Source organism: Micromys minutus (assembly GCF_963924665.1).
Source record: "Micromys minutus genome assembly, chromosome: 31".
Taxonomy (NCBI): Eukaryota; Metazoa; Chordata; class Mammalia; order Rodentia; family Muridae; genus Micromys; species Micromys minutus.
This window is the reverse complement of record NC_137966.1, coordinates 21,601,363-21,626,327: the sequence shown is the minus strand read 5'-3', so window position 1 is coordinate 21,626,327 and position 24,965 is coordinate 21,601,363. Positions and strand designations below refer to the sequence as shown.

Genomic DNA, 24,965 nt, shown 5'->3' with positions numbered 1-24,965 from the left:
GCCACGTTTTTCTGGTGCTTGTCACTAGCAACTGTGTCAGAGTGGCTCCGGAAGAGGGCTCACTCGCTATTGCTTGAGAAGCCAACAGTCAGACATCCCTGGGACTGCATCAGCTCACTGGCCGGCCAGTAGCCACTTGCCAGTGATGGGTAAATGATGCTCTTTTTTAGATGAGACAATTTTTATTGAGATACTGAACCTCTGAGCAGAGGCAGTGAAGGAGCAGAAACCTTCATTCTTGTGCTAATATTCATATTGGAAAGAACTTTGATTTCTCTATAAACAAATTGCTACCATAAGGGATCTGGCTCGTTATTTCACAGACGTTGAAGCTGAGGGAGTCAGTCATATGCTCTACTGTGCTCCTAGCACAACAGCTGGCCTTTTCAGCTGCCTTTCTCCCTCCCAAGTCTGTCCCCTCAGTTGACTTCCAGGTTTGGGGGGGTGAAAAGTGAAGTATATGTTCATCCCCCTAAGCCCTTAGTTCTCTGAGGAAGGCAGGTGTGGGTCCAGCTGTGTTATTGTCTTTTTATAAGTTGGAAAGGACACTCATTTCCAGGAGGCATCAGCAGTTGGACTGGACTGAGATCTTGTAGAGCAGTTTACTGCAGTGTTGATATGCTTTTGCCCTGGCTCTGTGATTGATGGCATGTTTTCTTGCAGACACCAGTTGGCGCTCCGAGGCAACCTTTCAGTTCACTGTCGAGCGCTTCAGCAGACTGAGTGAGTCGGTTCTTAGCCCTCCGTGTTTTGTGCGAAATCTGCCATGGAAGATTATGGTGATGCCACGCTTTTATCCAGACAGACCACACCAAAAAAGCGTAGGATTCTTTCTCCAGTGCAATGCTGAATCTGACTCCACGTAAGAGTTTAAATGATGCAACTACAAATGCACAGATTTCTGGAGGACACGCTCCATCAGTCTTACCAAGTTTCTTTGTAACTGTCAGCCCCTTTTCTTTTGACTCTGGGGATGGAACCTAGGACTTGCTCCATAAGCACTCTACTACTGTGTTACAGCCTCAGCCCTGATTATTAAGAGTAATACAAAAGTAACTAGTATGAAAGCACCTATCAGCCTGGACTGGGTCCATTCGGACTTTGTCAGCTACTGAACTAACTACTTGTCCCCAGAAGTAGATGCCTTAAGTATGGCTGTCAGAAGCTGACATAGCCCTTCTGTTCTCTGATGGCTCATGCCTATGGGCTAGTTGGAAAGTATACCTCACAGAAGTTAGTGAGGTGCTTAAAAAGAGCTGGCCTAATTGTGGGGAAAATTTTGGTCATACTTTTCAAAGGGAGGTTTATTTTTAAGTTGTCTTAATACCAGTATTTGGGAAATGGAGGCAGGAGGTTCAGTTCAAGGCCGGCCTGGAATAAATGATATTCTGTCTCAGTAACCGAGAAACAAAGATGTCTTGTAAGTCCTTCCAATTACATGAAAGAGGTTTCATGGTCTATGAGTCTTTCAAACTTTACCCCTTTGGTTTAATCTCAGAAGTTTGTGGTCATCCCTTTAATTTACATCCTTGATGTCAGTATTAAGATTTTTCTTGTCTCCAGTAGTAAATTGGTGCCCAGGTTGGACTGCATAGTTGGAAGTCATGGACCCACCCTTTTGTGTCCTTATTGGCATCACATGCTTCTGTGCCTGTTCCCTCCTGATACATAGGGCAGGTGTGCAGGGAGCCAGCCTCTCAGATGTGCACCCGGCCATCTTCATCTAGGGATTGAAGGAAGAAGAAGGGTGCTAGGATAGCTTTGACTTCACAGTAATCCCCTTGCCACCGCTTCCTGAGTGGTAGAGATTCTGTCTGTGCTACCACTCTTTGTTTATTCTTGTATCTGCTGTCACAGGGACTTACTTCATGCCGAGTAAGCACTGAGCTATGCTCCTCACCTAGCCACAGTTGTATAAAACCTAAGATACTTAAAGTTTAGGCAGGAAGTTGTGTTTTATACTTAACAATTTAACACTTTAGGGGTTAAAAAATAAGCACAAGCCAGGTCATGGTGCACATCTTTAATCTTTGCCCTCAGAACGCAGAGTGGCAGGTAGACCTCCAAGTTCATGGTGAGACTAGAACCATGAGCTAAGGAGGCTATTGCAGTTGTGACCTCAAATCTTTCTTTCCTATCCAAAGTAGATTTTCATGTGCTGGTTTTGATGTTTTAAAAATGTGTGGGTCTCAGTTAAATATGCCAACTAAGGCTTGGTGGGTTTTGTTTCCTTCCTCCCCGATAGGTCATGGTCCTGTCATGCACAAGCAGTGTTGAAGATAATAAATTACAGGGATGACGACAAATCATTCAGCCGGAGAATCAGTCACTTGTTCTTCCACAAGGAAAACGACTGGGGATTCTCTAATTTCATGGCCTGGAGTGTAAGTGACAGTGTGTAGTCTCAACATCTCAACTGGTATTGCTGGTCTTGTTGTTTTAGTCTTCAAAAATTTTGCCATATGGGTTGAGCAGGTAGGCACCTGGAAGTTGCTTTGGCTTCCCAGCATTATGTGTTCAATATATTTAAGGATTCGGGTCGCAGCACTTAAATTTATGTGAACTATGCTGTGTGTGCATGGTGTGCAAACTTTATTGTTTTTGGTGTGTATGGCTGTGGGCACACATGAGCTAGGGTGTGGTCCATTTGTGTGGGTTCTGTGGATTCAGCTCAGATCATGGATTCAAGCTTGGATGGCAAGTGCTATTGGTGTCATCTCACTGGCTCCTCAGGCGTGGCATGGAGGGTCTCTGTGTGTGTCCCTGGCTGTATTGGAACTCACTAGGTAGACCAGGCCACCACCACCTGGCATCAAATATGAATTTTTAGAATATCTTTCAAAAACTCGTGTATGAGGGTGCCACAGGGGCTAGGACTGGTTGTCAGATTCTTTGGGTTTAGAGCCCTGGCACTTGTGAGCTGTGGGGTGTGGGTGCTAGGACTAAATTCTGATTCTCATGACAGCAGAACACCTGTTAGGCAGAGCTGTTTCTTTAGCCCACTACAGCACATTTTAGTCACACTGTGGAAATCTTTTCTGCAGAGGTGGCCAGTTGGGTGGTCATTGCATGTTGCTCTCTAGTCAGAGTACTTTAGAACCTCACCAGCTCTCTCAGCTGTGACTGTAAACCCTGAGCACCTTTACCTTTGCAAAGTTACCAGGGGGCCATACTTAAAAAGGACCTCTCCAAACTAAAGCACAGTTGCACAAGAATGTTAAAGGCGTGCCCCGTTAAATTCCGAAGTAGTGCTTCAACAGAGTGCAGAGTGCAAAGACATCGCTTCTTTTCAGTAAAGGGGATGCTTGTGGTTCTTATTTTACAGGAAGTGACTGATCCTGAGAAAGGATTTATAGATGATGACAAAGTCACCTTTGAAGTTTTTGTACAGGCGGATGCTCCCCATGGAGTTGCGTAAGTTTTTGTTGAATTGAGTACTCCTGTGCTGTATTTCGATGCTCCAGAATGCTTCTTACTATCTTGGGTTTGGCCCCAACGTTCTCCATCGTAGTTGCCTACTTCACACCTTACCAGTGGGTTTTCTGGCTACAGCCAGCCAGCACTGCTTCCAGTCACAGTCTTTGTGTACAACCTGACACAGGGAATGTGCTGGGCACTACTGACAGGTCCAGCCCCTTTTTAGGTGTGAGGTTCTAATCTGGGCTGTTAGCCATGCCCTGCGAAAGCACACTCTTTCGTCCTCTCTGGTGTTGGCTCATACTCTTGTTAGCGTGTGTGAAAGAAGCAGTTGTTTCTGTTTACCGGTAGATTTCTCTGCTGGGTGGCCACGTGGGTTGAAAATATCTGAAACACAGCTTAGACTACCATTTCTTTTAAGTAGCCACTCAGATAGCTTACCAAAGAGGTGCCATCCTTGGGGTTTTAAAAGTGCTTTCTAAAACTTCAAAATCTACATTCCTGCCTTTTGCATAAGTGTATTTTTGTAGGTTTGGTGGTAGGGTGTCTGCAGTATTCAGCTGTTGCCACACCTCAGTGAGGCATTAGACATTCACATTTGCTGTTCAGGGAGGGGAGAGAGCGTGAGCCCGCGCATGTGTGGGGGGCACTCAGATTGTTCTGTAGTCATATGTGATGTAAAGGTGATCCCCGGCGTCTGAGTGCTGATCTTTATAGATAAATGACAGAAGTGCTGAAACTATTAGGAGACAGGTGAATGCTGAAATTGAGTTTGAATGGTCACAGCAATGAAAGATTCTTTCGATGTGAGTGAGGCCTCAGTTCCTGGTGTTGTGCCTGGAGGAATGATCTGTGGACAGCGTTCTTTGTCAGGATTCGAGAAAACAGAAGATAAAGAGATGGTGATGCTCAGCTACACAGATGCCAGGGGCAAATTGCAAACTGCTATTGTAGAAGCCAGTTGTCCTGTGCAGTGGACCCTCAAACTTGGACTGTTTTTCAGGTGGGATTCAAAGAAGCATACTGGCTATGTCGGCTTAAAGAATCAGGGAGCGACGTGTTACATGAATAGCTTGCTGCAGACCTTGTTTTTCACAAATCAGTTACGAAAGGTAAATGAATAGTATTCCTTTCAGCAGCTTTCTGCCTTCTACAAGGTATGTTAAAGGCCCAGCAAAGTGTCCTCCCAAAACAAACAGCAGCCCACAGGGAGGCCTTGCCAGGCTCTGATGCTGGTACAGTCCACCTGCTCTTACAGCTAATTTATGTGATGAAACTTAAAAATACAAACACCATAATGATAACAATTAATTGATTATAAGACTAATGTTTCTATCTTTAAATGATATTCTCAGGCCCCCCTGACCTTATTTAGAGACAAAGTCTATGTAGTACTGGCTCTTTTGTAGCTGACAGGCTGACCAAGATCTGCCTGCCTGGTCTGCAGGGTGCTGGGATAAAGATGGGTGGCACCACTCACACCCAGCCCCACACACCTTCTTCCTTACATAGTTAAGGAGGGGGAGAGTTACATATGTTCCTAGACTGACTTTAAACTCACTTAGTAGTAGTCTTTGTGATCTTTCTGCCTCAGCTTCTTAATAAGCAGTTTGAGTCTAATACTGGAGGGTGGTACTTTTCTGACTGAGGGTGTTTTGCAGACAGTATGGAGTAGGACAGAGCGGGTTACTTATATATAGGTAGGCTCCTGGTGTGTCTCATTTGCTCACTTCTGGGACAGTGGCCCTCTGAGGTGGGAGTGTGTGGCGTGGTAGCTTGAATCCCATCTGCATTTCATTTCTGGTTCCAAACACTGGCAAGGCTAAATTTGCACTGCCCCCAGAGAGTGCTCTGGTGGTGAGCTGTAGTGACTTTTTCTGCACTCTCTTGTTTTTTCTAAATTGTCTCTACAGACATTTGATGGTTTTACAAACTTGGGCATAGTTAAGAGCCCCTAGCAAATTGCTTTACTCCTTATGATATTAGAAATGATACTTTTACCTAAAATTAAACACTTCTAAATCAATTCTTTTAGGCTGTGTACATGATGCCAACAGAGGGCGATGATTCATCTAAAAGCGTCCCTTTGGCATTACAAAGAGTATTCTATGAATTACAGCACAGTGATAAGCCCGTGGGAACAAAAAAGCTCACAAAGTCATTTGGGTATGTATCAGCAATCCACCTCCATTCTGCTTTCTGTGTAAGGGACAAGAGTGGAGACAGGAATGACACGGCATCCGGCTCAGGCAGGCTCACCGCTGGCCCAGGGCTTCTATGCTTTCCCTCTTGGAAGTAAGGCTTTGTCTTAAGAGTTTTTCTTGAAAGATTTCACCACTTTGCTTTTCAACAAAGGGGCATGTCTAGCTTTGAAATGTATGTATGTGTAGCTTGTAGATCCCACCTTCTAGATTTTTTTTTAATTTCTCTGACTTCTAATAAAATTCAGTTTAATCTTTGCATTATAACAATCCCCAAGATACTCTTTACATACCAAAAAACACACTGAATTTGAGGCTAAAGGTTTATTCAATTTAGTTTACAGTCTAGATTGCGTCTTAATTCACTCCCTTGAAATACAGAAATTGAAATGTAGATACTTCCTTTTCTCTTTGAAAGGTGGGAAACTTTAGATAGCTTCATGCAACACGATGTTCAAGAGCTTTGTCGAGTGGTAAGTTTCAAGCAGTAACTGTTTGGTTCTCAAAGTGAATGTTTGAGGCAATGCTAGAAGTCTTACCAAGTAGAATTTCAAAGCTGAGCAGACCACTTATGGTTTAGGACTAATGTTTGTAGGCCACAGTTAAAGAGTGCTGGGGTCCCACCACCATGCCTGGCTTACTGCTCTCTAGTTGCAGACTGTGGGAAGGACTGAGTCAGTCATAGGTGATGCTGGGGAAGGTTGAACAGATGTACCTGTGAGTAGTGGGTTTCTCATTATTTGCCTGAGCATATGCACAGGAGTCTGAAGCCAGGAGTACACACGTTGACTTAGGCATCCACAGACACTACAGAAGTGGTACTGTTGCCTGTCCCCATTAGTCACTAGTACATTCATTCCTGGATTGAGGAAGGACATAGATGCGTGTTCACGCAGACGTGGAATGGCTGTTCAAGGTGATTGGCTGGGCAAGGTGTGTTTTCTTTCTTGCAGCACTAGCTGGATTGAATCAGTTCATTAAATATCCATGGACAAACCAGTCAATCCTGTTGACAGGCTCAACCTCATTAATCTCTTGGTGTGGACCATTACGAGTTAAGTTTAGTGATCAATTTACATGCTTTTCCACAGAGGTAAAATAAATATAAAACATGCTTCTAAAGGCACTCCAGATTACTAATTCATTCCAAAGACTGTATAAAAGGTTAACCTCAACTATTGCATGTAGATACTTTTGTAAAAGCAACAAAATCCAGCCAAGAAAGATTTGTATGTTTTTTTTTATAATTGCATGCCAAAGGTAACATATTATAGTCTAGAAATTCTTTGACTGTTGCCATTTCCAAGTAAAATGTTAAATGACTATGTATTATTCAAGTATAAGTTCCTTTTTTTAATGCCCAAATCTTCTCTTTCAGTTGCTTGATAATGTGGAAAATAAAATGAAAGGCACATGTGTAGAGGGCACCATTCCAAAGTTATTCAGAGGCAAAATGGTGGTATGTGAGCATTGGTTTTAAAGAGCGGCTTTCAAAGATTATAAACATAGATTTGACAACCAACGCTGAACTGCCTTCTGTTTGTTTTACAGTCTTATATTCAGTGCAAAGAAGTAGACTACCGTTCTGATAGGAGAGAAGATTATTATGATATCCAGCTAAGTATAAAAGGAAAGAAAAACAGTAAGTCTTGTTTCCATACTTCATAAGCTTATAATCTCCTGCTGTTTTATTTTGTACAGTGATTAAGGTTAGATGTAGCGAGTGACATCTTAAGCATGCAGCACACTCAGTGTGTACCTGCTTCTGCGTATCCAACTCTCAGATATTCAGATGCCCCAAAGCCTCTTGTGGCCGGCCTGCCCAGTCTCTGGATCCCCTAACCCCTCAGAGGAGAGAGACACTTGTAGCATTCAGCAACTTGGGCCAGCCCCGTTGTAGTTTAATGCCTTTTTCAGCATTGTGTTCATGTGTGCCTTACAGGACCGGTGGCTTGGTTATCACCTAGTTCATTTTAGGGGCTTTCATCTACAGGTATATTGCTTATCTACAGGTTCACGCCATTGCTCTCATTTTCTGGTTGCATTTATGGCAGGCTCAACTTTATCTCTTGATAGGGGTACATAATAAGTTTAGTGATCAATGTACATGGTTTTCCATAGAAGTAAAGGTAATGAAAATTTTGATTCTGTATATTTATTTCATTGTAAAGCCTATATAACAAGTTAGGCATCTCTGATGTGTAGTCAAAGTTTTCCTGGGCATAGATTCCAGATTGGCAGGGGTTTTATTTGTACCATTGTCTTCCTGTTGGGGCCCTTTTTCTTTTGTTAAGCTGGAGTTTGATTACTGTCCACTCCGTTTTTTTCCATGGTCTGCATAGGTATCACTATCTTTTTCTGTCCAGCCTCTTGCTGCATGGGTCTGCTTTGCTGTCCAATGCTTACTGCCTTGACTTCTGCTTCATTTTTCTCTTCTCGTTCTTTCTGGCCCTTCTGTTCCTTTGTCTCAGGACCTCTACCCCACGGCACCTGTTGCCCTCTGTGAGTGCTAACCCTCTTGTGTTTATCCCATCCCTACTGGAGGGGAAGGCCTTTGTGTGGACCCCTGACCTCCTCATGTTTAATGACAGGTGATTTTAGTGGTCACTGTAGTAGTTGCTCCTGTTCTTGTCACTGTTCTGATTGTGTCAGAACGTCAGGGCCGACCATGCAGGCCCGTCTTTGGCCTGGTTCTTCTTTATCCAGCCCCTTTGAGTTTCACATCTGATTTCCAGCCCACAGATGGTCTATGTTGCAGCCCCATGCTGTCCTCATTGATTAAGCTTAGAAGTGTTTGGGCAACATTAAAAAGGAAGTACCTGAGTTTCCCTTCCTTTCTGCCATTTTCCAGCAGGGACGGTGTAGTGTCCTGTGTCAGTGGATGGGGAAGCTGCTGTTCGTACTCTGCTGGTGTCCTAGTCACATTATTATTTAAATGTACACCCAGGCTGCCTGTGTTATGTGCTTGAGCTTTTTTATTGATCACACCAACTGACCTGTTCTCTTTATTTCTTTTTAAAGTATTTGAATCATTTGTGGATTATGTGGCAGTAGAACAACTAGACGGTGACAATAAGTACGACGCTGGGGAGCACGGCCTGCAGGTAACGTCCCTCCCCGTGTCTCCAGTCCCTGACCTGCTATGCGGGGCTGTTTCTTATGCTTTTGAGATTTTGAGCCTACAGGCATTTTCTCTCTTTTGAGTCACTGGTCTGATGAGGTGAGGGAATGTCTGATTGAAGAAGTGAAGTGTTTTATACCAGCAGAGTAGGTGAAGTGTGCTGTGAGAACTGACAGTTTCTGTTTTATGCTTCATCAGAACATTTTCTGGCCTGATTATCAAAAAGTTTCTTGGCTGTTACTGTTTTGTATCATTTTTTTGATACACGATTTACTCTGTGTAGCCCTGGCTAACCTGCAGCCTGCATTGTAGACCAAGCTAGTCTCAAATTCAAAAATCCATCTGCCTCTGCCTCTTTGGCAGATCTGCTGGAACTGTGGACCTTTTGCTTTTAGGTGCTGTTTGCTGCCATGCTTAGCAGTAGCTTATAGGGTAAGGAATGCATCCCTAGGATGTGCCCAAGGGACTGATTGTGAACAAGTGACCTGGACTGCAGTGGGAGCTGGGCTGTGCTTGCTGCTCAGGCATCCCAGGCTCCTTTTCAGGTTTATAGCTGGACTGACTGGCTGTGAGTTTCATTCATTCATTAGCAGAGTTTTTCTTTGTTTTTTCTCACTGTCCTGGAATTTGCTCTGTAGACCAGGCTGCCCTCAGACTTGTCTGCCTCTGCCTCCCACAGGCCTAGAGTAAAGGTGGGTGCTGGGCCAGAGTTAGGGACTGTATTATCAGATCACTTAACAGCCCTACCAACTTGAAACTCATGGGATCATGGCTCTGTTCTGCTGACTCACTGAGGGTCAGAAGTTTTTGCTGCACATAAGAGAGCTGGAAGAAGTGCTCACTAAGTGGGGAGCTGTGGAAATGGAACATTGGGTTTTGGTGGTGTGGAGCCCTATCTCAACATCCTCTTGTATTACAGAGATTATTGCCAAATAGGTTCCCATCTGTTTACTGGGAGAGGGGTTAGAAATGAAGATCAGGGGTGAGGTTGTGGTGTTGGTGACAAGTAGGGCTAAAGCATCCTGAGCCCCGAGTCTGGCCAGCCTTCAGGGAAGGGGTCTGTTTACATCTGTGCTTGTTCTCAAGGGGGTTCTCACATACCTCTCTTCCTTCACATGACTTCAAGCAGCTTTCGGGCTTGGTATTTTTGAGACAAGGTTTCTTTCTCCCTGTTCCCCTAGATGTCCTGAAAGTGGCTCTGTAGACCAGGTTGGTCTCTAGCCACCATTTTCTTAATTTTTTGTGGTTCTCTCTCTTTTTTTTTTTTTCATAGTGTTTGATGGTAGCAAGTAGCCTTTTAAATGACTAGTGTTACCCTTCTAGTTGTCCAGGTTAGGTTGTAATCTCCCTCATACTGAGCTAGAGGCTCTCTAAAAAGATATCCAAACTTCTTTACATTTACCACCAAAACTCCCCAAGTGTGTTTCTTTAGTGCTAAAACTATTATTTTAATTTGTGTGTACATGCATGATGTATATATATGTGTGTATGTGTGTAAACCTGTTGGAAGGTCAGAGGTTAACTTTGGACACGGTGGTTCTTTGATTCCATCTTGATATGGTTCCAGTGATCACATCAGGTCTGTCACCCTTGTGGGGCATTTAATTATCTTCACCTCTGATCTATCTTCCTGATAAGAAACACTTCTTTTCTAGCTTAAACAGGTAAAGCTGGATATGATGGGGCACACTTTAGTCCCAGTATTTGGTAGGCAGAGAGAGGGGTTCCAGGCCAGCCAGGGTGACTTGGTAAAACTCTGTCTCCAAAAACAAACAACCCTGGAGTGGTAACTTGGGAGGCAGAAGTAGGGGGAACACTGTAAGTTCAAAGTTTAAAAGTGAGACTCCCATCTCCAAGAAAACAAAAACTACACAGAGGTGGACTAAAAATGACCAGTTCTTCTTAACTTCCAGGAAGCCGAGAAAGGTGTGAAATTCCTAACATTGCCCCCAGTATTACACCTGCAACTTATGAGGTTTATGTATGACCCTCAGACGGACCAAAATATCAAGATCAATGACAGGTAATAGAAGTTTGAGGGGCTCTGTTAAACCTCTGCTGTGCTATCTCTGTTCTCCTTCCTCTTCAATATGATAGAGCTGTCTGATGGGTAGTTGTTCTAAGTTGATTGTCCCTCAGTGATCATACCCTGACCCCAACCCACTGCTTTGCCACATTGAAGGCAAAGGGCAAGGTTTTCTGACAAGGTCACAAAGTTTTTAGCTTTTGACTAAATGTAAATTTCCACCTTGAATCGGTGTATTGTTTTATTTTTAGCTTCCAGAATGTGCACTAAGACTTCCAAGAATGATGATGTATATATTTCTACCCCATTAAAGTTTTTTATCCATATTTTTAAGATAACAGATTCAAGAATTTAGGGAAGTGCTTCCATTGGGAGCATGTTTGGCTACCAATATATGAGGTCTGAAATTACGAAATTTTTCCTTAAAGTCCAAGTCAGACATTTTCAGCAAACAGTCCCGAGGTGATATGGTTGGATTCATGCAGCCCTCAGATTGTTCTCTGTTCTACTTTGTGGCTTTCCTTCCTACCTCTGAAGGCTATTTACTTAATTTTCAGACAGTTTAACTCAGGCTGGTTGCCAGCTCACCAGGACTATAAACCTGTCTTTGCTCTATCAAACTGGGCCAATAGGCATTTACTGAATTGGTGAAAGAGATCATGGCCTCATGCATGCTGGGCGGGCACTGTACCAGCTGTGCTACTTAGCCCATACTTGAGTACAGTTTGCTTTATCATTGATAAGATTTAGCAAACTAAATCACAAATTAAGAGGCCAATAATTTAGGACTATACCAAACGTAGTGTGTTCTGAGGGTAAAGCTCTTTTTTAGACACACATCTTTCTGGCTAGTTTGCCCCTCTTAAACACCAAGATTTCTTTGGTACATTTGTAGATGCCTTAGGCTTATGTACACAGTCATAACTAAGTTCAGTGTAAATTTACTATGAGATGGTTGGGTTAACTCTTTGAACGTGAATCTGATAGTATCTTAGTGTTCTCTGAATTTTTCCTTAAGTTTAAATTGATAGAAATAATTTTTCTGGTAAGTAGGTACTCCTTTAGAAGTAGCTTCAAGAGCCTTCAGTCATCCGTACGTAGTTCATGATTGATGATGCACAATCAGTTATAAGAGTTTAAAAATAAAGCTCTCAAGGACACCATATTTTACATGCAAATCAATATTGCTTTTTAAAGAATTTTAATACTCTTTTTAAAAATATTTTGATAGATTTGAGTTTCCAGAACAGTTACCACTTGATGAATTTTTGCAAAAAACAGACCCTAAGGACCCTGCGAATTACATTCTTCATGCAGTCTTGGTTCACAGTGGAGATAATCATGGCGGACATTACGTGGTTTACCTAAATCCCAAAGGGGATGGCAAAGTAAGTGCTGGCCCTGGATGCTGATGCCTCTTGTTCTGCTTCATGCTTCATGAACTGAATTCCTTCCTGGCCTTTGTATTTTGGGGGAGAAGGAGGTTATGTGTGTTTGTTTTTTGGAGTGCTGTTTTCTTGCTAATTTTTGACAGGACAGTGTGAAGGTATGCGTGCTGACACAGCAGTTTCCTTGTCTGGGCTAGGAGGGCTTCATTGCATCAGGGCTGTGCTTGTGTCTGCCGTCATCCTCCACAGTCCCTCATGTGACACCCTGCCATGGTCTTCATGACAATGGGAATGAAGGCCGAGTGTGATGCTCTGTGACAAAGCAGGTTTTCAGAACAGATATTTTTCAGCCAAGGCATTTAAAATGATGTTGTCCAAGACAAATTAGAAGATCATTGTTAGATAATTTAAAGTCAGAAGCTTGCCACAGCATTTTTTTTTTTTTGTTCTTTTACTAAAATCTATTGAATTATGTAAATACAGCATGAAGTTTTTACTTAATGAATTCATTGTACTCCGTGCCTGTTGATTCTCCACAGGTTGTTGCTATGTGAATGATTGAAAGTTGAAAACAGGCTATTTGAGTGGGTAGCTAGGAGTACAAGTGGGCACATGGTTCCTTCCTCAAACTTAGAGCGAGAAAGGCAAAAGTGCTCTGGATATTGGAGGAGGGTGTGTGTTTTTTGCTCAGCAGTGCCTTTAATGCTGTTCACTACTCACATCTACCTGCTTTTTTTTCCAGTGGTGTAAATTTGATGATGATGTGGTATCCAGGTGTACTAAAGAAGAAGCTATTGAGCACAATTATGGAGGTCATGATGACGATCTATCTGTTCGACACTGCACAAATGCCTATATGTTAGTGTACATCAGGGAGTCAAAGCTAAGTGAGTACCAGTGGCTTGTGTTACACTATGACAGCTTGATATAGTTCTACAAAGGCTCTCACTGCCTTGGCTTTCTACTGTATAATACAGTACCACAGAGCATGGAGTGAATGCCTTGTTGCCTGCCCAAAGGTTCTCCCCAACCCCCTTCTTTCTATCCCCATCACCTAAAAAGCAAGCTGTGCTGGGCATGAACTACATATGGTCTCAAGTCCTTCTACAATCCTAGGTTATTAGTGAAGACCTAACAAGGCCCTTGGAAGGAAGGGAAAGCAGAGTTAGCACCAGGTGAAAGGATGCATTTGTCCTGCAGGTGAAGTGTTACAAGCTGTCACCGACCATGATATTCCTCAGCAGTTGGTGGAACGATTGCAAGAAGAGAAAAGGATCGAAGCTCAGAAGCGGAAGGAGCGGCAGGAAGCCCATCTCTACATGCAAGTGCAGGTCAGCCTCAGGCCAATGAGACTGTGTGTGCAGTGCCGTGGGCCCGTGCTTTCCGATCTCAGTAGCTCTTTGAACATTGTGGGCATTGGTACAGCTTCAGGTGCTCACGAGGTGGAGACGCGACTGGCTGATTGGAGCCTTTTGAGTGTGCTCAGGGTTATGTGTCTCACTGGTTGTAAGTTCAGCTCTGTGTGCCTTCAGATAGTTGCAGAGGACCAGTTTTGTGGCCACCAAGGAAATGACATGTACGATGAGGAAAAAGTGAGGTACACCGTGTTCAAGGTTCTGAAGAATTCCTCCCTGGCCGAGTTTGTTCAGAGCCTCTCCCAGACCATGGTGGGTATAGCTCCTCTGCTCACACCTAGGCTATTGATACCACGAGATACCACTACCTTGTGTGATTGATTGATTGACTTGTGTCTGAGCCCTACCTGAAAAGGAGATGTTGAGCCAAGCTCCTGACCCGGCTGTCAGAATTTTTAATCTCAGATCTACTTCCTTCAGTCCCCAAACCTAACCTTGTAGCAGATCTGAGAAGGAGCTTGTGGGGACTGTTTGTTCCTGTACTGCCACCACCAGTTTCTGGTAAAATAGCATTTTAGGCTGAGCCCTGGAGTGTCATAGTAGTACTGACTTTCTAGAAGGCACAAATTGTCTGTGCCACGGGACAAGAGTGTCACGTTTGATTCTTTCCCATTCCCTTTGACTCACAGAAGCATTAAATTGGTAAATGAGATGCTTGTCTTAATAAAGTTCTGGATTTTTTTCAGGGGTTTCCACAAGATCAGATCCGATTGTGGCCTATGCAAGCGAGGAGTAACGGGACAAAGCGGCCTGCGATGCTGGATAGCGAAGCCGACGGCAACAAAACAGTAAATATTGTTGGCGGACCCTCGGGTGTCTCGTGTGGAGCTCTGCAGTTAGCAGCCTGTGCCCCTGTGGGTTGCGTTCAGCAGAGCTGGACACACTGCACACTCAAGCATAGTTGTCAGTCGCCCTCACCTAAGCCTTTGCCACCTTCTAAAATGAGCATCTCTTTTGGAAATAGATGATTGAACTGAGTGATAATGAGAACCCTTGGACAATATTCCTGGAAACAGTTGATCCTGAGCTGGCTGCTAGTGGAGCAACATTGCCCAAGTTTGATAAAGATCGTAAGTGCCCACGAGCCGCCTGCTACTTTTAGAGCAGTCAGTAGGCTTGGAGCAGTCATTGATCTCAGCAGAGGGCTGAACCTTCCTTCCCTTGGAGAAGGAGCTCCTGGGACCTCCACACTACTCATTCAGTCCCTTCCATGATGAGGGCTCAAGAGGAGGCCACAGGCTCTGAGGGAGCCTCCTGTTCATCACTCTGGTCAGATGACTAGTCAGGGTTGCAGGCATGTAGTGGGTCACTTTGCAGATGCTGCACCTTAAGCCTCATGGCCTGTGTGAAAGTATGTTGAAACAGGTAGCTGTCCCACAAACCAGCTTTTGCTCTGTAAGAACAGATTAGGGGTTGCTTTTGTGGAGGATACCCCACTATGGTAGTCACCTGGGAACTCTGGTCCAGTAGTCATGCCAAGTCTCAGTTGTTATACAGAGTGTCCTATTCACCTTCTCAAATATTGGGTCATGAGCTGTGATTTGTGGAGCCCACCTCTGCCATCACAGGGTCAGCCTCCTGAAGGATCCTTGTGTCACTGTCACTTTCTGGGAACTTGTCACTGTGAGGGCTTGTCACTTGCCCTAACTTGTTAGCATTTTCAAACATTGTACTAAAGATTAGGACACTAACCACCTGTTCATCAACTTGTAGATGATGTAATGTTATTTTTGAAGATGTATGATCCTAAAACACGGAGCTTGAATTACTGTGGACATATCTACACACCCATATCCTGTAAAATACGTAAGTCCTGGTTGCATTTTCTTCAGACTAGATTTTGCTTAGTGTATTACAGTTGTATATTTAATAGATTTCTTCACTCTAGGTGACTTGCTCCCGGTTATGTGTGACAGAGCAGGATTTATCCAGGATACTAGCCTTATCCTCTATGAGGTTTGCTTGTTTTATTTCTCTGTAGTCATTATATTCTTTCTGCTTGGGAGGGGGATATGCTCATGGTCTTAAAAATCATTATTGCTTACTCTGTACTTGATTTGGGTTGTCTCTTTCTTGGTGGGTAGGATGGGTGTTAAAACAAGATTTCCCTGGCTGTCCTAAAACCTCATTCTGTAGACCAGGCTGCCTCAGACTCAGATCTGCCTGCCTCTTCTTCCCATGTACTTGGATTTAAAGGCACGCACCACCACCAGGTCCTCTACACATTAGATAGTTTTCTACTTTGGCCCCTAATCTTCAACTCTACTTCCCACCACACCCTACTTGCTACACATTTTAAATATCTAATTTTTACCTGTTTAGGATTGGGGATCATTAGATACTTAGATATTTGCTTTTACATTTATATTTTAATAAAATAGCTTAATAAAAATGTGTGTAAACCGGGTGTGGTCATGTACATTTAGAGTCCTTGGTTTCTTGGGGGGGCTCAGGCTCAAATCCAGGGCCAAGCTAAAAAAACCAAGGACACCCTTTCTCAGAAACTAAAATGCACAACATGTAGATGAAAAGGGCTTGGATGTAGAGAAGGCATAAAAACAGTACCACATATGGTCATGAAAATGTTTTGAAATGTAACCACTTGCTATCTCTTCCTGTAGGAAGTTAAGCCGAATTTAACAGAGAGAATTCAGGACTATGATGTGTCTCTAGATAAAGCCCTTGATGAGCTGATGGATGGTGACATCATAGTGTTTCAGAAGTATGTACTTTTGTCATTTTCATCTCTGTGTATAGGGAATGATCTTTGGTCAGTGCTGGGTCCAGCAAACGTTTTTATTATCTGTACTGCAGTGGAGTGTCCTCATCATGGACAGTAGGGATTCTGAGTCAGGTTTTGGTATTAGAGACATTGACCTTACTTAAAGTAGTCCTAGAACTTGGGCGGTAGAGAGGCTGGAGGACCCAGGAGCTGCTGTGTAAGTTTTGAAATCTGCTTGGGCAATGTGAGTGCCTGCCTCTCAAGCCTAAGTTCTCTGATGTCCTACAAACAAGTCCATTTCCTCATCTGAAAGTGCTCAAGGTTGGCCTGCTGTGGAAGATCCTCCTCCAGCAACTCACTTGGCTGCCTGTGTCCACACCTGTCCGTCTGTGCTGGGACACTGGCACATGATAAGTGACAAAAGCTGCAGGTTCAGGCTGCTAGTGGAGGGCAACCAGGCTAGTGTACTGCTCTGCAGGGAAGCCTAACTGTGGGGTGTGTGCAGTCACTGAGTTAGCAGCTGGCACTGAGCGCCTCAGGTCTTACTGTAGAGCCTCAATAAGTATGTGCCTCTGTTTTTACATATATGAATGTTTTGTCTGCTTGTATCTATGCACCATGTGCATGCCTGCCACTGGTGGAAGCCAGTAGTGAGTATCAAGATAGATCCTTGTTATCAGCCGTCACATGGCCATTAGGGATGGGGCTCAGGTCCTCTGGAAGTGCTCTTAACCTGTGAGCTACCTCTCCAGGCATATTCTTGCCTTGTTGTGCCTTGTTACAAAGGTAGCTGAGGCAGACCCCTTGTAGCTTCCAGTGAGCACACAGTCTGCCTTCCATGTTTGTTTACATTTGGTGTTCCTCCCCAGGGATGACCCAGAAAATGATAACAGTGAGCTACCCACTGCTAAAGAATATTTCAGAGATCTCTACCACCGAGTCGACGTCATCTTCTGTGACAAAACGATTCCTAATGACCCTGGATTTGTGGTCACATTATCAAATAGGATGAATTATTTTCAGGTATTGAACAGGGCTCCTTGTGGTTTCAGTCCTACGATAAAAGGAAAAACTGCCTTGAGAAAGATTGTGAGTTTCAGGCACTGCACAGCACATGTAAGACCAGCCGGGGCCGTACAGTAAGGCGCCCCAAAGAGTGCTGAGAAGTGAAACAACACAGAGAAATACTAGTTCTATATTATCACATAAGTCTAATTGTAAACATATCTATAGCTACTGATGCAACCTGTCACATTACATTATGCTGTATAGATATATTTATAGTTACCTGAAAACCCTTGTTCACATAGGTTACTTCCTTGGTGTCATATTTAAGAATGTTGTTTTGTTCTGGCTAATAGTAAATTTCTAGGGAATTTCAGTTCAGGTTGCATGTGAATATTACTTTTTTTTTTTTTTTTAAAGAAACTAATGAACCCCAAGACTAGCAAATATCTAGCCCTTTTCCAGAGTGCCAACCTCCCTTCTTCTGGTCTTTTTATACTCCCTAGGTTGCAAAGACAGTTGCACAGAGGCTCAATACTGACCCCATGTTGCTGCAGTTTTTCAAGTCTCAAGGGTAAGTGAGCCTCACTCTGGATCCTCACCGGCTGCTCTTTCCTGTGTGCCAAGTTCCTCCACATTTGACTAGGTGGTTAGCTAGATCACCTGTAAGTTTGAAATACCAGTATATTTCATCACTTCTGCTTTGACCACATGGCCCAGAGGTGGGGCAGTAATTGTCCACCTCCTCTCATGCTGGACTAGGTTTGGTTGGCCCTTCATTGGATCCAAGGCCCTATGCAGCTAGAAAGAGACTAAGGCCTGGGGAGCAGAGGTGAGCTAGGTAGGCACACGCCTTTCAGACAGTGCAGAGCCAACTCTGCTTCTGTTCTTAGGTAGTGTGTGTTGTAGACTAGTAAACAGTTTATTTGTGTGCTGTTTTCTTGCAGTTATAGGGACGGCCCTGGTAATCCTCTTAGGCATAATTATGAAGGTACTTTAAGAGATCTTCTACAATTCTTCAAGCCAAGACAACCTAAGAAACTTTACTATCAGCAAGTGAGTTCAAGTCATCAATGTAACTGGGTGAGAAAGGGAAGACTTGGGTTTTCATAGGAGTGTGTTTAAACAAGTGTCTCTTTTTTCTTGATAGCTTAAGATGAAAATCACAGACTTTGAGAACAGGAGAAGTTTTAAGTGTATATGGTTAAACAGCCAATTTAGGGAAGAGGTAAGCATTTTTATCTAGTGTCACCGTTACCCTTTCAAACCTCTAGAACTGAAACGAGATTATTCTCTGTGGGCATTTGGTAGTGGCCTTTGAAAGCCAAAAGTGAGCATTGCTGAGCTAAAGGAGCCCGAACAGGAGCTTGGAGTCTGGTTTCTTGGCCTAGCAAGTGCCATGTTATCCTTACCCTGCTGCTGCAGTCTTGGCCTAGCCTAACTGGAGAACATCCTGCCAGGAATGTGCACACAGCCAAGCTGTGCTGCTCACTACACCACACCTGGTCAGCAGGCCATTTTATCTTCCTGCTATTGACCAGTCTCCTGCTGAGAACAGGGGTGCTCTCTCAGGGTAATCCAGGAAGGATTTCAAAGAAGCATCTGAAGTCCTGGTTTGGTGGAGACGTTCCTCCTACAGTGCCTAAATCCACTGAGTAGGACCTTGATATCAAATCCTGCCTCTCCCAACTAGAACTAGTGACTGCATTTGTTGTAGCAGAAGTCTGTTTTCTTTAAAGCCTTCTATCATCCTGTCATCACATAGGAAATAACACTATACCCAGACAAGCATGGCTGTGTCCGGGACCTGTTAGAAGAATGTAAAAAAGCCGTGGAGCTTGGTGACAAAGCATCAGGGAGACTTAGGCAAGTATCTCCTGAGCTGCAGGAGGGTGGAACAGCCGTCCACTCCAAAATCAAACAGCCCCATCCTTCTGCAGTTGTTGTCTTGCAGAGCCCCAGCCCTTCTCCCAACTTCTCGTCTGTTAACTGTAGTGTGTAGTGGAGTGATACCTGTAGCAAAGAACAGCAGGATTCCAAGATAGTTGGGATGTCCTTGCATCTTGGGTGGTCGAAAAGACTTCTGGTGTGGCCCCCATGCAGATTGTAAAGTGATAATACTTTTCTGAGTCTATTTCTATGGTATTGCCATTTGGATATCTCAAATAAAGGTGACCTTGAGATTGACTTGGTTAGTTTTCCAAATACTTTCATAGGAATTTTCATAGCAGCCAGCAGGACTCAGTTACTGCTGAGCCTGCTGCCCTCCTATATTGTATCAGTCACTGGAGTGTGATCGAGACTCCAGTCGGGTGTGTGGTGGTGTCCACCTGGAGTCTTTCCATGAGATAAACTCACTGCCCCACTTTTCTTCTTTTAGGCTGCTAGAAATTGTGAGCTACAAAATTATTGGTGTGCATCAAGAAGATGAACTATTAGAATGCTTATCTCCTGCAACGAGTCGGACTTTTAGAATAGAGGTAACTCAGCTGTCACCTTGCCGGCCTCAGACCCAGCTTGTGGGCCTTCGGGTACAGTGGCTGTCTTGTGCCACCATGGCATCTGCTCTGTACACAAAGTAGCTTGAGTTGTTAGTTCATCGATTCTCAAAGTTCTTTTCAGGGTTAAAAAATGCTGCAAAAGGAGAAAACGCACATAGCCTAGGATAATGAGCCACTACCTAGTGTGCATGGTGATCCAAGCACAGTAACTGTCCATCCCAACCACTGCTTCCTGCCTTTTCATCCTGCTACCCTTGGCCCCACGAGGGAATCTATGGATCTGTCTTTAAATTGGTTGGGTCTGGGTGTGGGAGACAGACTTCTGCCTGCATTCGCATCTGCGTCTGTACGGCAGGCAGAGTCCACAACAGGGTGTCAGAGCTGGAGCTAGAGAAACTGATGTGATCCACTGTGGGTTCTGGGAATCACCAGCTCCTATTGTGATTTCCAGGCCACAGCAGTGACCTTCCTAATCTTCTGGCCACCCATCCCAGTCAGTTTCTGTCACCCCCTGGTAGTGCCAATGTACTGAACACATGAACCTTTTGGGGGCCATCTATATCTAAATGGGAGTGTGCCCCATTGAGTGCCAGGTTAGAATTTAAACTTAAAATCTTTTTGTTTAAAATGTGTCTCCAGGAAATACCTTTGGACCAGGTAGACATAGATAAGGAAAACGAGATGCTAATCACGGTGGCACATTTCCACAAAGAGGTGTTTGGGACATTTGGAATTCCATTTTTGCTGAGGATACACCAGGTAAGAGTTGAAAGGGCTGGGCATCTCCTGTCAGGAGCCTGCATGTTGAATGCCTTGCTGATCTCAGCTGCCTGCACAGACAACCTTGGCTTTGGCATGGAGCCCACCTGTCTTTTGTCTTCCCAGGGTGAACATTTCAGAGAAGTAATGAAGCGGATTCAGAGCCTGCTGGACATCCAGGAAAAGGAATTTGAGAAGGTGTGTGCTCTAAGAGCCCGGCCCTGTCTCAATGGCTAGCGCTTGAACCCAGAGTGAGGCAGCTGAGCCACTTTGGCGGGCAGCAGAAGATAATGGGGAAGTTTTGCTTGTGTTTTCCAGTTTAAATTTGCAATTGTCATGATGGGCCGGCATCAGTACATCAATGAAGATGAGTATGAAGTGAATTTGAAGGACTTTGAGCCACAACCTGGTAAGAGGCTTCTCAAGAGTGGCCATCATTTGGACTGTAGGTCTTGGGACTGTGCAACCACTGGGAGGCAGCAGCCCTGGGATCAGGTCACTAGTCTGTCTCCACTGGTGCTCTCTTGGGGCTGAGGCCGTGGAAACTATTGGTTTAACAAATGGTCACTGGCTTGACTGAGCAAGGAAACTTGTGGATCTGGGTTACCAAAGAACCTAAGGTCCTAACGATTTGTTCTTTGTCCCTGCCAGGTAACATGTCTCATCCTCGGCCTTGGCTAGGGCTTGACCACTTCAACAAAGCCCCAAAGAGGAGTCGCTACACTTACCTAGAAAAGGCAATTAAAATCCACAACTGACTTCCTTCCCGTGTCCAAGGCGAGGGACAGTGCGTGGGTGTGTGCCCTTTTTAACAGCCGTAGAACTCTGGTGCACGTGCACTCTACCCGAAGTCTCCAGCAAGAGGATTTGCTGCTGATGTTATTTTATTTTGTTGAGGCTGTTCAGTTTGGCTTCTCTGTATCTATTGACTGCCCTTTTTGAGCAAAATGAAGGTGTTTTTTTTATAAAGCTTGGATGCCAATGAGCGTTATTTTATGGTCACCACAGTGCAAGGCAGCCATCAGCATCATGGGCGAAGAGGTTCCTAGGATGTGAGTCCCCGGCAGACGGTATCTGGTTGGTGCAGGCAGCTTGGCCACCTGACTGCAACTAGTCAGGCTGAATAGGCTCGTCCGATTTCTTCCTTCAGTTAGACTTTGAGTGACCTGTGAGCATCTGTAAAGGCCCTAATCAGTAGCACTCTCCTTCACCTGGGCGCTGCTGGCCCTTCCTGGGGTTGTTCTCCTCTGCTGCCTGGAGTCTTCTTAATAACCGTCAGTTTGTCAACTAGTGATGTTCGGCAGCCCATTCACAAAGTGGATGCACTGAGTGCAGTCCTAACGGGTCTTTTTATACGCTGTCAGATACAATTAAGGTTTAGTTTACTCTGTTGCCCATCGGCAAACATAATGATCTGAGCAGGTGAAAAGTCACTCTAGGCTTCTGTGAGGACCGAGTGGACGAGTGGCAGAGGAGAGAGCCTTTTAGCAAGAGCGCATGCTCGCTAGTGGTTAGTAAGCTGTTGACTTTGTAAAAAAGATAAAATAAAAAAGGAAAAATGGAAAATGAAATTGTATATTTAATGAATGAAACCTGTACAATTTGCCCCGGGAGGTCATTTTCTGCTGGGTGAGTGCAAGTGCACTTGGCCGACTTGGACACTGCGTAGCTTTATTTGTCCTCTCCTTGTTTCCCTTTTCGTTGGAGCTAATGCCAGCTGTGTGTCCTTTGGAGTGCGAATAGAACGAGCAAGCCACTCTTCCCTCCCCAGTGCTTCTGTTTGTTTCTGTAACAGCAGCGTACACCAACCCTCCTGTATATTGCCTTTTTGCTGGAAAATGTTGTATGTTGAATAAAATTTTCTATAAAAATTATAATCCAGTGAGTGCTGTGGAAGCCGAGGATGAGTGTGCTCTCCCTGGACAGAGGCCTGGGAGCTTTGCCATGGTTTCAGCCGCCATGTGTTTCTCTCACCTAGCTTTTTCCTTTGGGTGGCGGTTTTTTATTTTCCTTTTTTGAGAGATGGTTTTGCCCCACAGGCCTGAAATTTGCTATGTACTCAGAAAAATCCACCTGCCTCTGCTTCCTAAGTGCTGGGTTTAAAGGTGTGAACACCACCCCTGGCTTCCCACTGAAGCTTGATGAGTAAGGGTCTGTAGGGTGTGGTGGCACAGGCCTGTAATCCTAGCAGTGAGGAAGCTGAGGAAGGAGCAAATCAGCCTGTGTTACACAGACCCTGACAGGAGTATGGAATGTAGCTGACGGCACGAAATTTGTCTAGTATGTGAGAGGCCCTGGGCTTCATCCCCAGTATCTAAGGAACATGCAGGAGTCCTCGTGTAGGATTCATGCATGTATGTATTCAGACTGAGGAAGTGCAGTGTTTCTGGGTAAGGTGTCCAGGGGAGGCCACTGTTGTGCTGTGGGTTACCTCTGGCCTCCTGGTTCTGAGCCAGTCTGTAACCTGACTTCCTTTCTCTGTTGCACTATGAATTGTGTGCCTTCTGATAACTTGTATACAGATCAGTGGGGAAAGTAGCACATCGTGGGGACCAGGTGGGCCTCAATCCGACTGGGCCCTTTGGCCTGCAAATGAGAAGTTACAGGTAGTTTACAGGCAAGACAATGAGGACTGCTCACCCAATGTTGACCTTTGAACCCCAAGGTGTTCCTGTTCCAGGGTTTGTTGGGGTTGCTCAGACTTAGATACCCATGATTTCTATTCTCCCTTAAATATTAAATGACTATTTTTCAAAGAACTTCTTGTGTTTCTTGTGTGCCTCATTCATTTTTCTGTTCTGTGACATGTGGGTGTTGATGTAGGAGAGTGCTGGGCGTCTGAGTGAGGGCCACACAGTTTTCTGCTCAGGACGTACATGAAGCTGGAATGGTTGTGCAGACTCAAGTGGAAGCAGGGCGATGACTTCAAAGCCATCCTTGGCTACACAGCAGGGTCTGGGACAAGCTGAGACCCAGGCTACAAAAGCAGGAACATAACCATCAGACATGGTCCACTAGGGTCTTCAACAGCAGAGCTCTTGAGCATGCTGGTTCGTAGCCAGGCAGTGTCCCGGGTCTCCCTGTGGGTCCCATTGATTGAACCAGCTGCCTGTGACCACATCCGGTAAGGGGAAGACCATGGTGCTTTCCAGCTGTTAGGGTTAATGTGCAATTATATTGATCAAGATGAGCCTATTAATCCCTGCCAGGGCAGTGATCCCAGGCGTGAGACTACTCTGGGCTACATAGTGTAAACTATAAGTCTGGTGGTGCCACATGGGGGTGAGGGAGGAGTTTGTTGAAGCTGATCAGGGACAAAGATCAGGTGCTTTTGTAGGAATTAGGGCTGTCTTCAGGTATAGGGCTCTCATTGCTATCCCTTTCCCAACCCGGTGTTCTTAGACAGGAGCTGCTGTGGCAGTGTTTTGTGCCCACTGCAGTTTCTGGTTGCCTGTGGCTACTAAGCACCAGGAGTGGGGTTCAGTTTCTAAGGGACGGGGCAGTCATGTGTTCCACAGGGTGCCATGGCTAGTCCAGTGAACCCACTGACAGTTTGCTCCTAGGGGCTGCCGAGCTGCAGTTCTTAGCAGCCTGTTATCTTGAAGGAGTTCCAAGGACCATGTCTCCCTGTGTGTCTTGGTTCTGCTGTTGGTGAACATGAATAGTTGTGAACTGCAATCTGTGAATGGGGCCTTGCATGCTTTGAGAACATGAGGGCAAAGTTGTGGGTGTGATAGCTGCTGTCCCTGCCAGGGGTCAGGTACCTGTTCTGGATGAATGGCAGGGTCCCAGCTGGGATGTTTCTCTGGGATACATGTTTGGAGCAGACTCCAGAAGGCCCCCAGTCTCTGAGGTAAGCTTACTTCCTCTTTCCTGCCAGCCAGGAATACTGGGCTCTACTAGTAAACTCAGTTTTTCAGAACTGGACTTGCAGTAGAGGAAGAGGTTGAGATGAGGTGGGGTGGGTGTGCCTTTAGGTTCGTTGCTGTTGAGGGACAGCGTCAGCTTTCCAGTTAAGTGGCACATCAAAAGCTGCCAGACTTTTCTTCCTAGCCCTGGTGCTAGCTCACTGTCCCTAGACTAGCTGGAGGGCAGATTTCCAGGGTGGACCTACTGGGCAGGGCTGACAGGGTGGGCACAGAAACCTGCCATGGTGGCGGCTGATACCATAAGCCATGGCACACCACACCCACCTGTCTGCTCCCGTGATAAGGCTGAGGGAATCTCTTGGGTCTGACCTATAGGGTGGGGTGACTGGAGATGACCTGTCTACCATCAGCACCTTCTTAAACCCCTCACTTCATGCTGAGTCAGCAGACCCTTCAAACAGCTGCACTGTGGGTGTTCAGTGGAGTTTCTTTGTAAGAGGTGGGCAACCCTGGGGTTGGTGTGTGTGGGTCACAGCCTGGG

At 45.0% G+C, this 24,965-nt stretch overlaps 1 protein-coding gene across 2 annotated transcripts in view; it reads left to right on the top strand.

The window, feature by feature from the left end:
• The window catches only part of USP7 (ubiquitin specific peptidase 7), a 48,231-nt gene extending 24,953 nt beyond the window's left edge, over positions 1-23,278 (top strand). The window contains exons 3-31 of one of the 2 annotated variants that reach the window (XM_080942003.1): positions 664-862; positions 2,246-2,384; positions 3,326-3,414; positions 4,421-4,529; positions 5,453-5,583; positions 6,037-6,091; positions 6,997-7,077; positions 7,170-7,260; positions 8,640-8,722; positions 10,653-10,762; positions 11,997-12,153; positions 12,896-13,040; positions 13,354-13,484; positions 13,686-13,820; positions 14,255-14,356; positions 14,533-14,638; positions 15,282-15,374; positions 15,457-15,524; positions 16,190-16,290; positions 17,160-17,313; positions 17,802-17,869; positions 18,243-18,351; positions 18,446-18,523; positions 19,061-19,161; positions 19,676-19,775; positions 20,436-20,555; positions 20,682-20,753; positions 20,874-20,964; positions 21,207-23,278. In XM_080942003.1, coding sequence (XP_080798129.1) covers positions 664-862; positions 2,246-2,384; positions 3,326-3,414; positions 4,421-4,529; positions 5,453-5,583; positions 6,037-6,091; positions 6,997-7,077; positions 7,170-7,260; positions 8,640-8,722; positions 10,653-10,762; positions 11,997-12,153; positions 12,896-13,040; positions 13,354-13,484; positions 13,686-13,820; positions 14,255-14,356; positions 14,533-14,638; positions 15,282-15,374; positions 15,457-15,524; positions 16,190-16,290; positions 17,160-17,313; positions 17,802-17,869; positions 18,243-18,351; positions 18,446-18,523; positions 19,061-19,161; positions 19,676-19,775; positions 20,436-20,555; positions 20,682-20,753; positions 20,874-20,964; positions 21,207-21,313 — 3,125 coding nt within the window. In that variant the 3' untranslated portion in view covers positions 21,314-23,278. The remainder of the gene's footprint in view (positions 1-663; positions 863-2,245; positions 2,385-3,325; positions 3,415-4,420; positions 4,530-5,452; positions 5,584-6,036; positions 6,092-6,996; positions 7,078-7,169; positions 7,261-8,639; positions 8,723-10,652; positions 10,763-11,996; positions 12,154-12,895; positions 13,041-13,353; positions 13,485-13,685; positions 13,821-14,254; positions 14,357-14,532; positions 14,639-15,281; positions 15,375-15,456; positions 15,525-16,189; positions 16,291-17,159; positions 17,314-17,801; positions 17,870-18,242; positions 18,352-18,445; positions 18,524-19,060; positions 19,162-19,675; positions 19,776-20,435; positions 20,556-20,681; positions 20,754-20,873; positions 20,965-21,206) is intronic. The other variant, XM_080942004.1, reaches the window with a different exon arrangement.
• Positions 23,279-24,965: the final 1,687 nt, after the last annotated feature.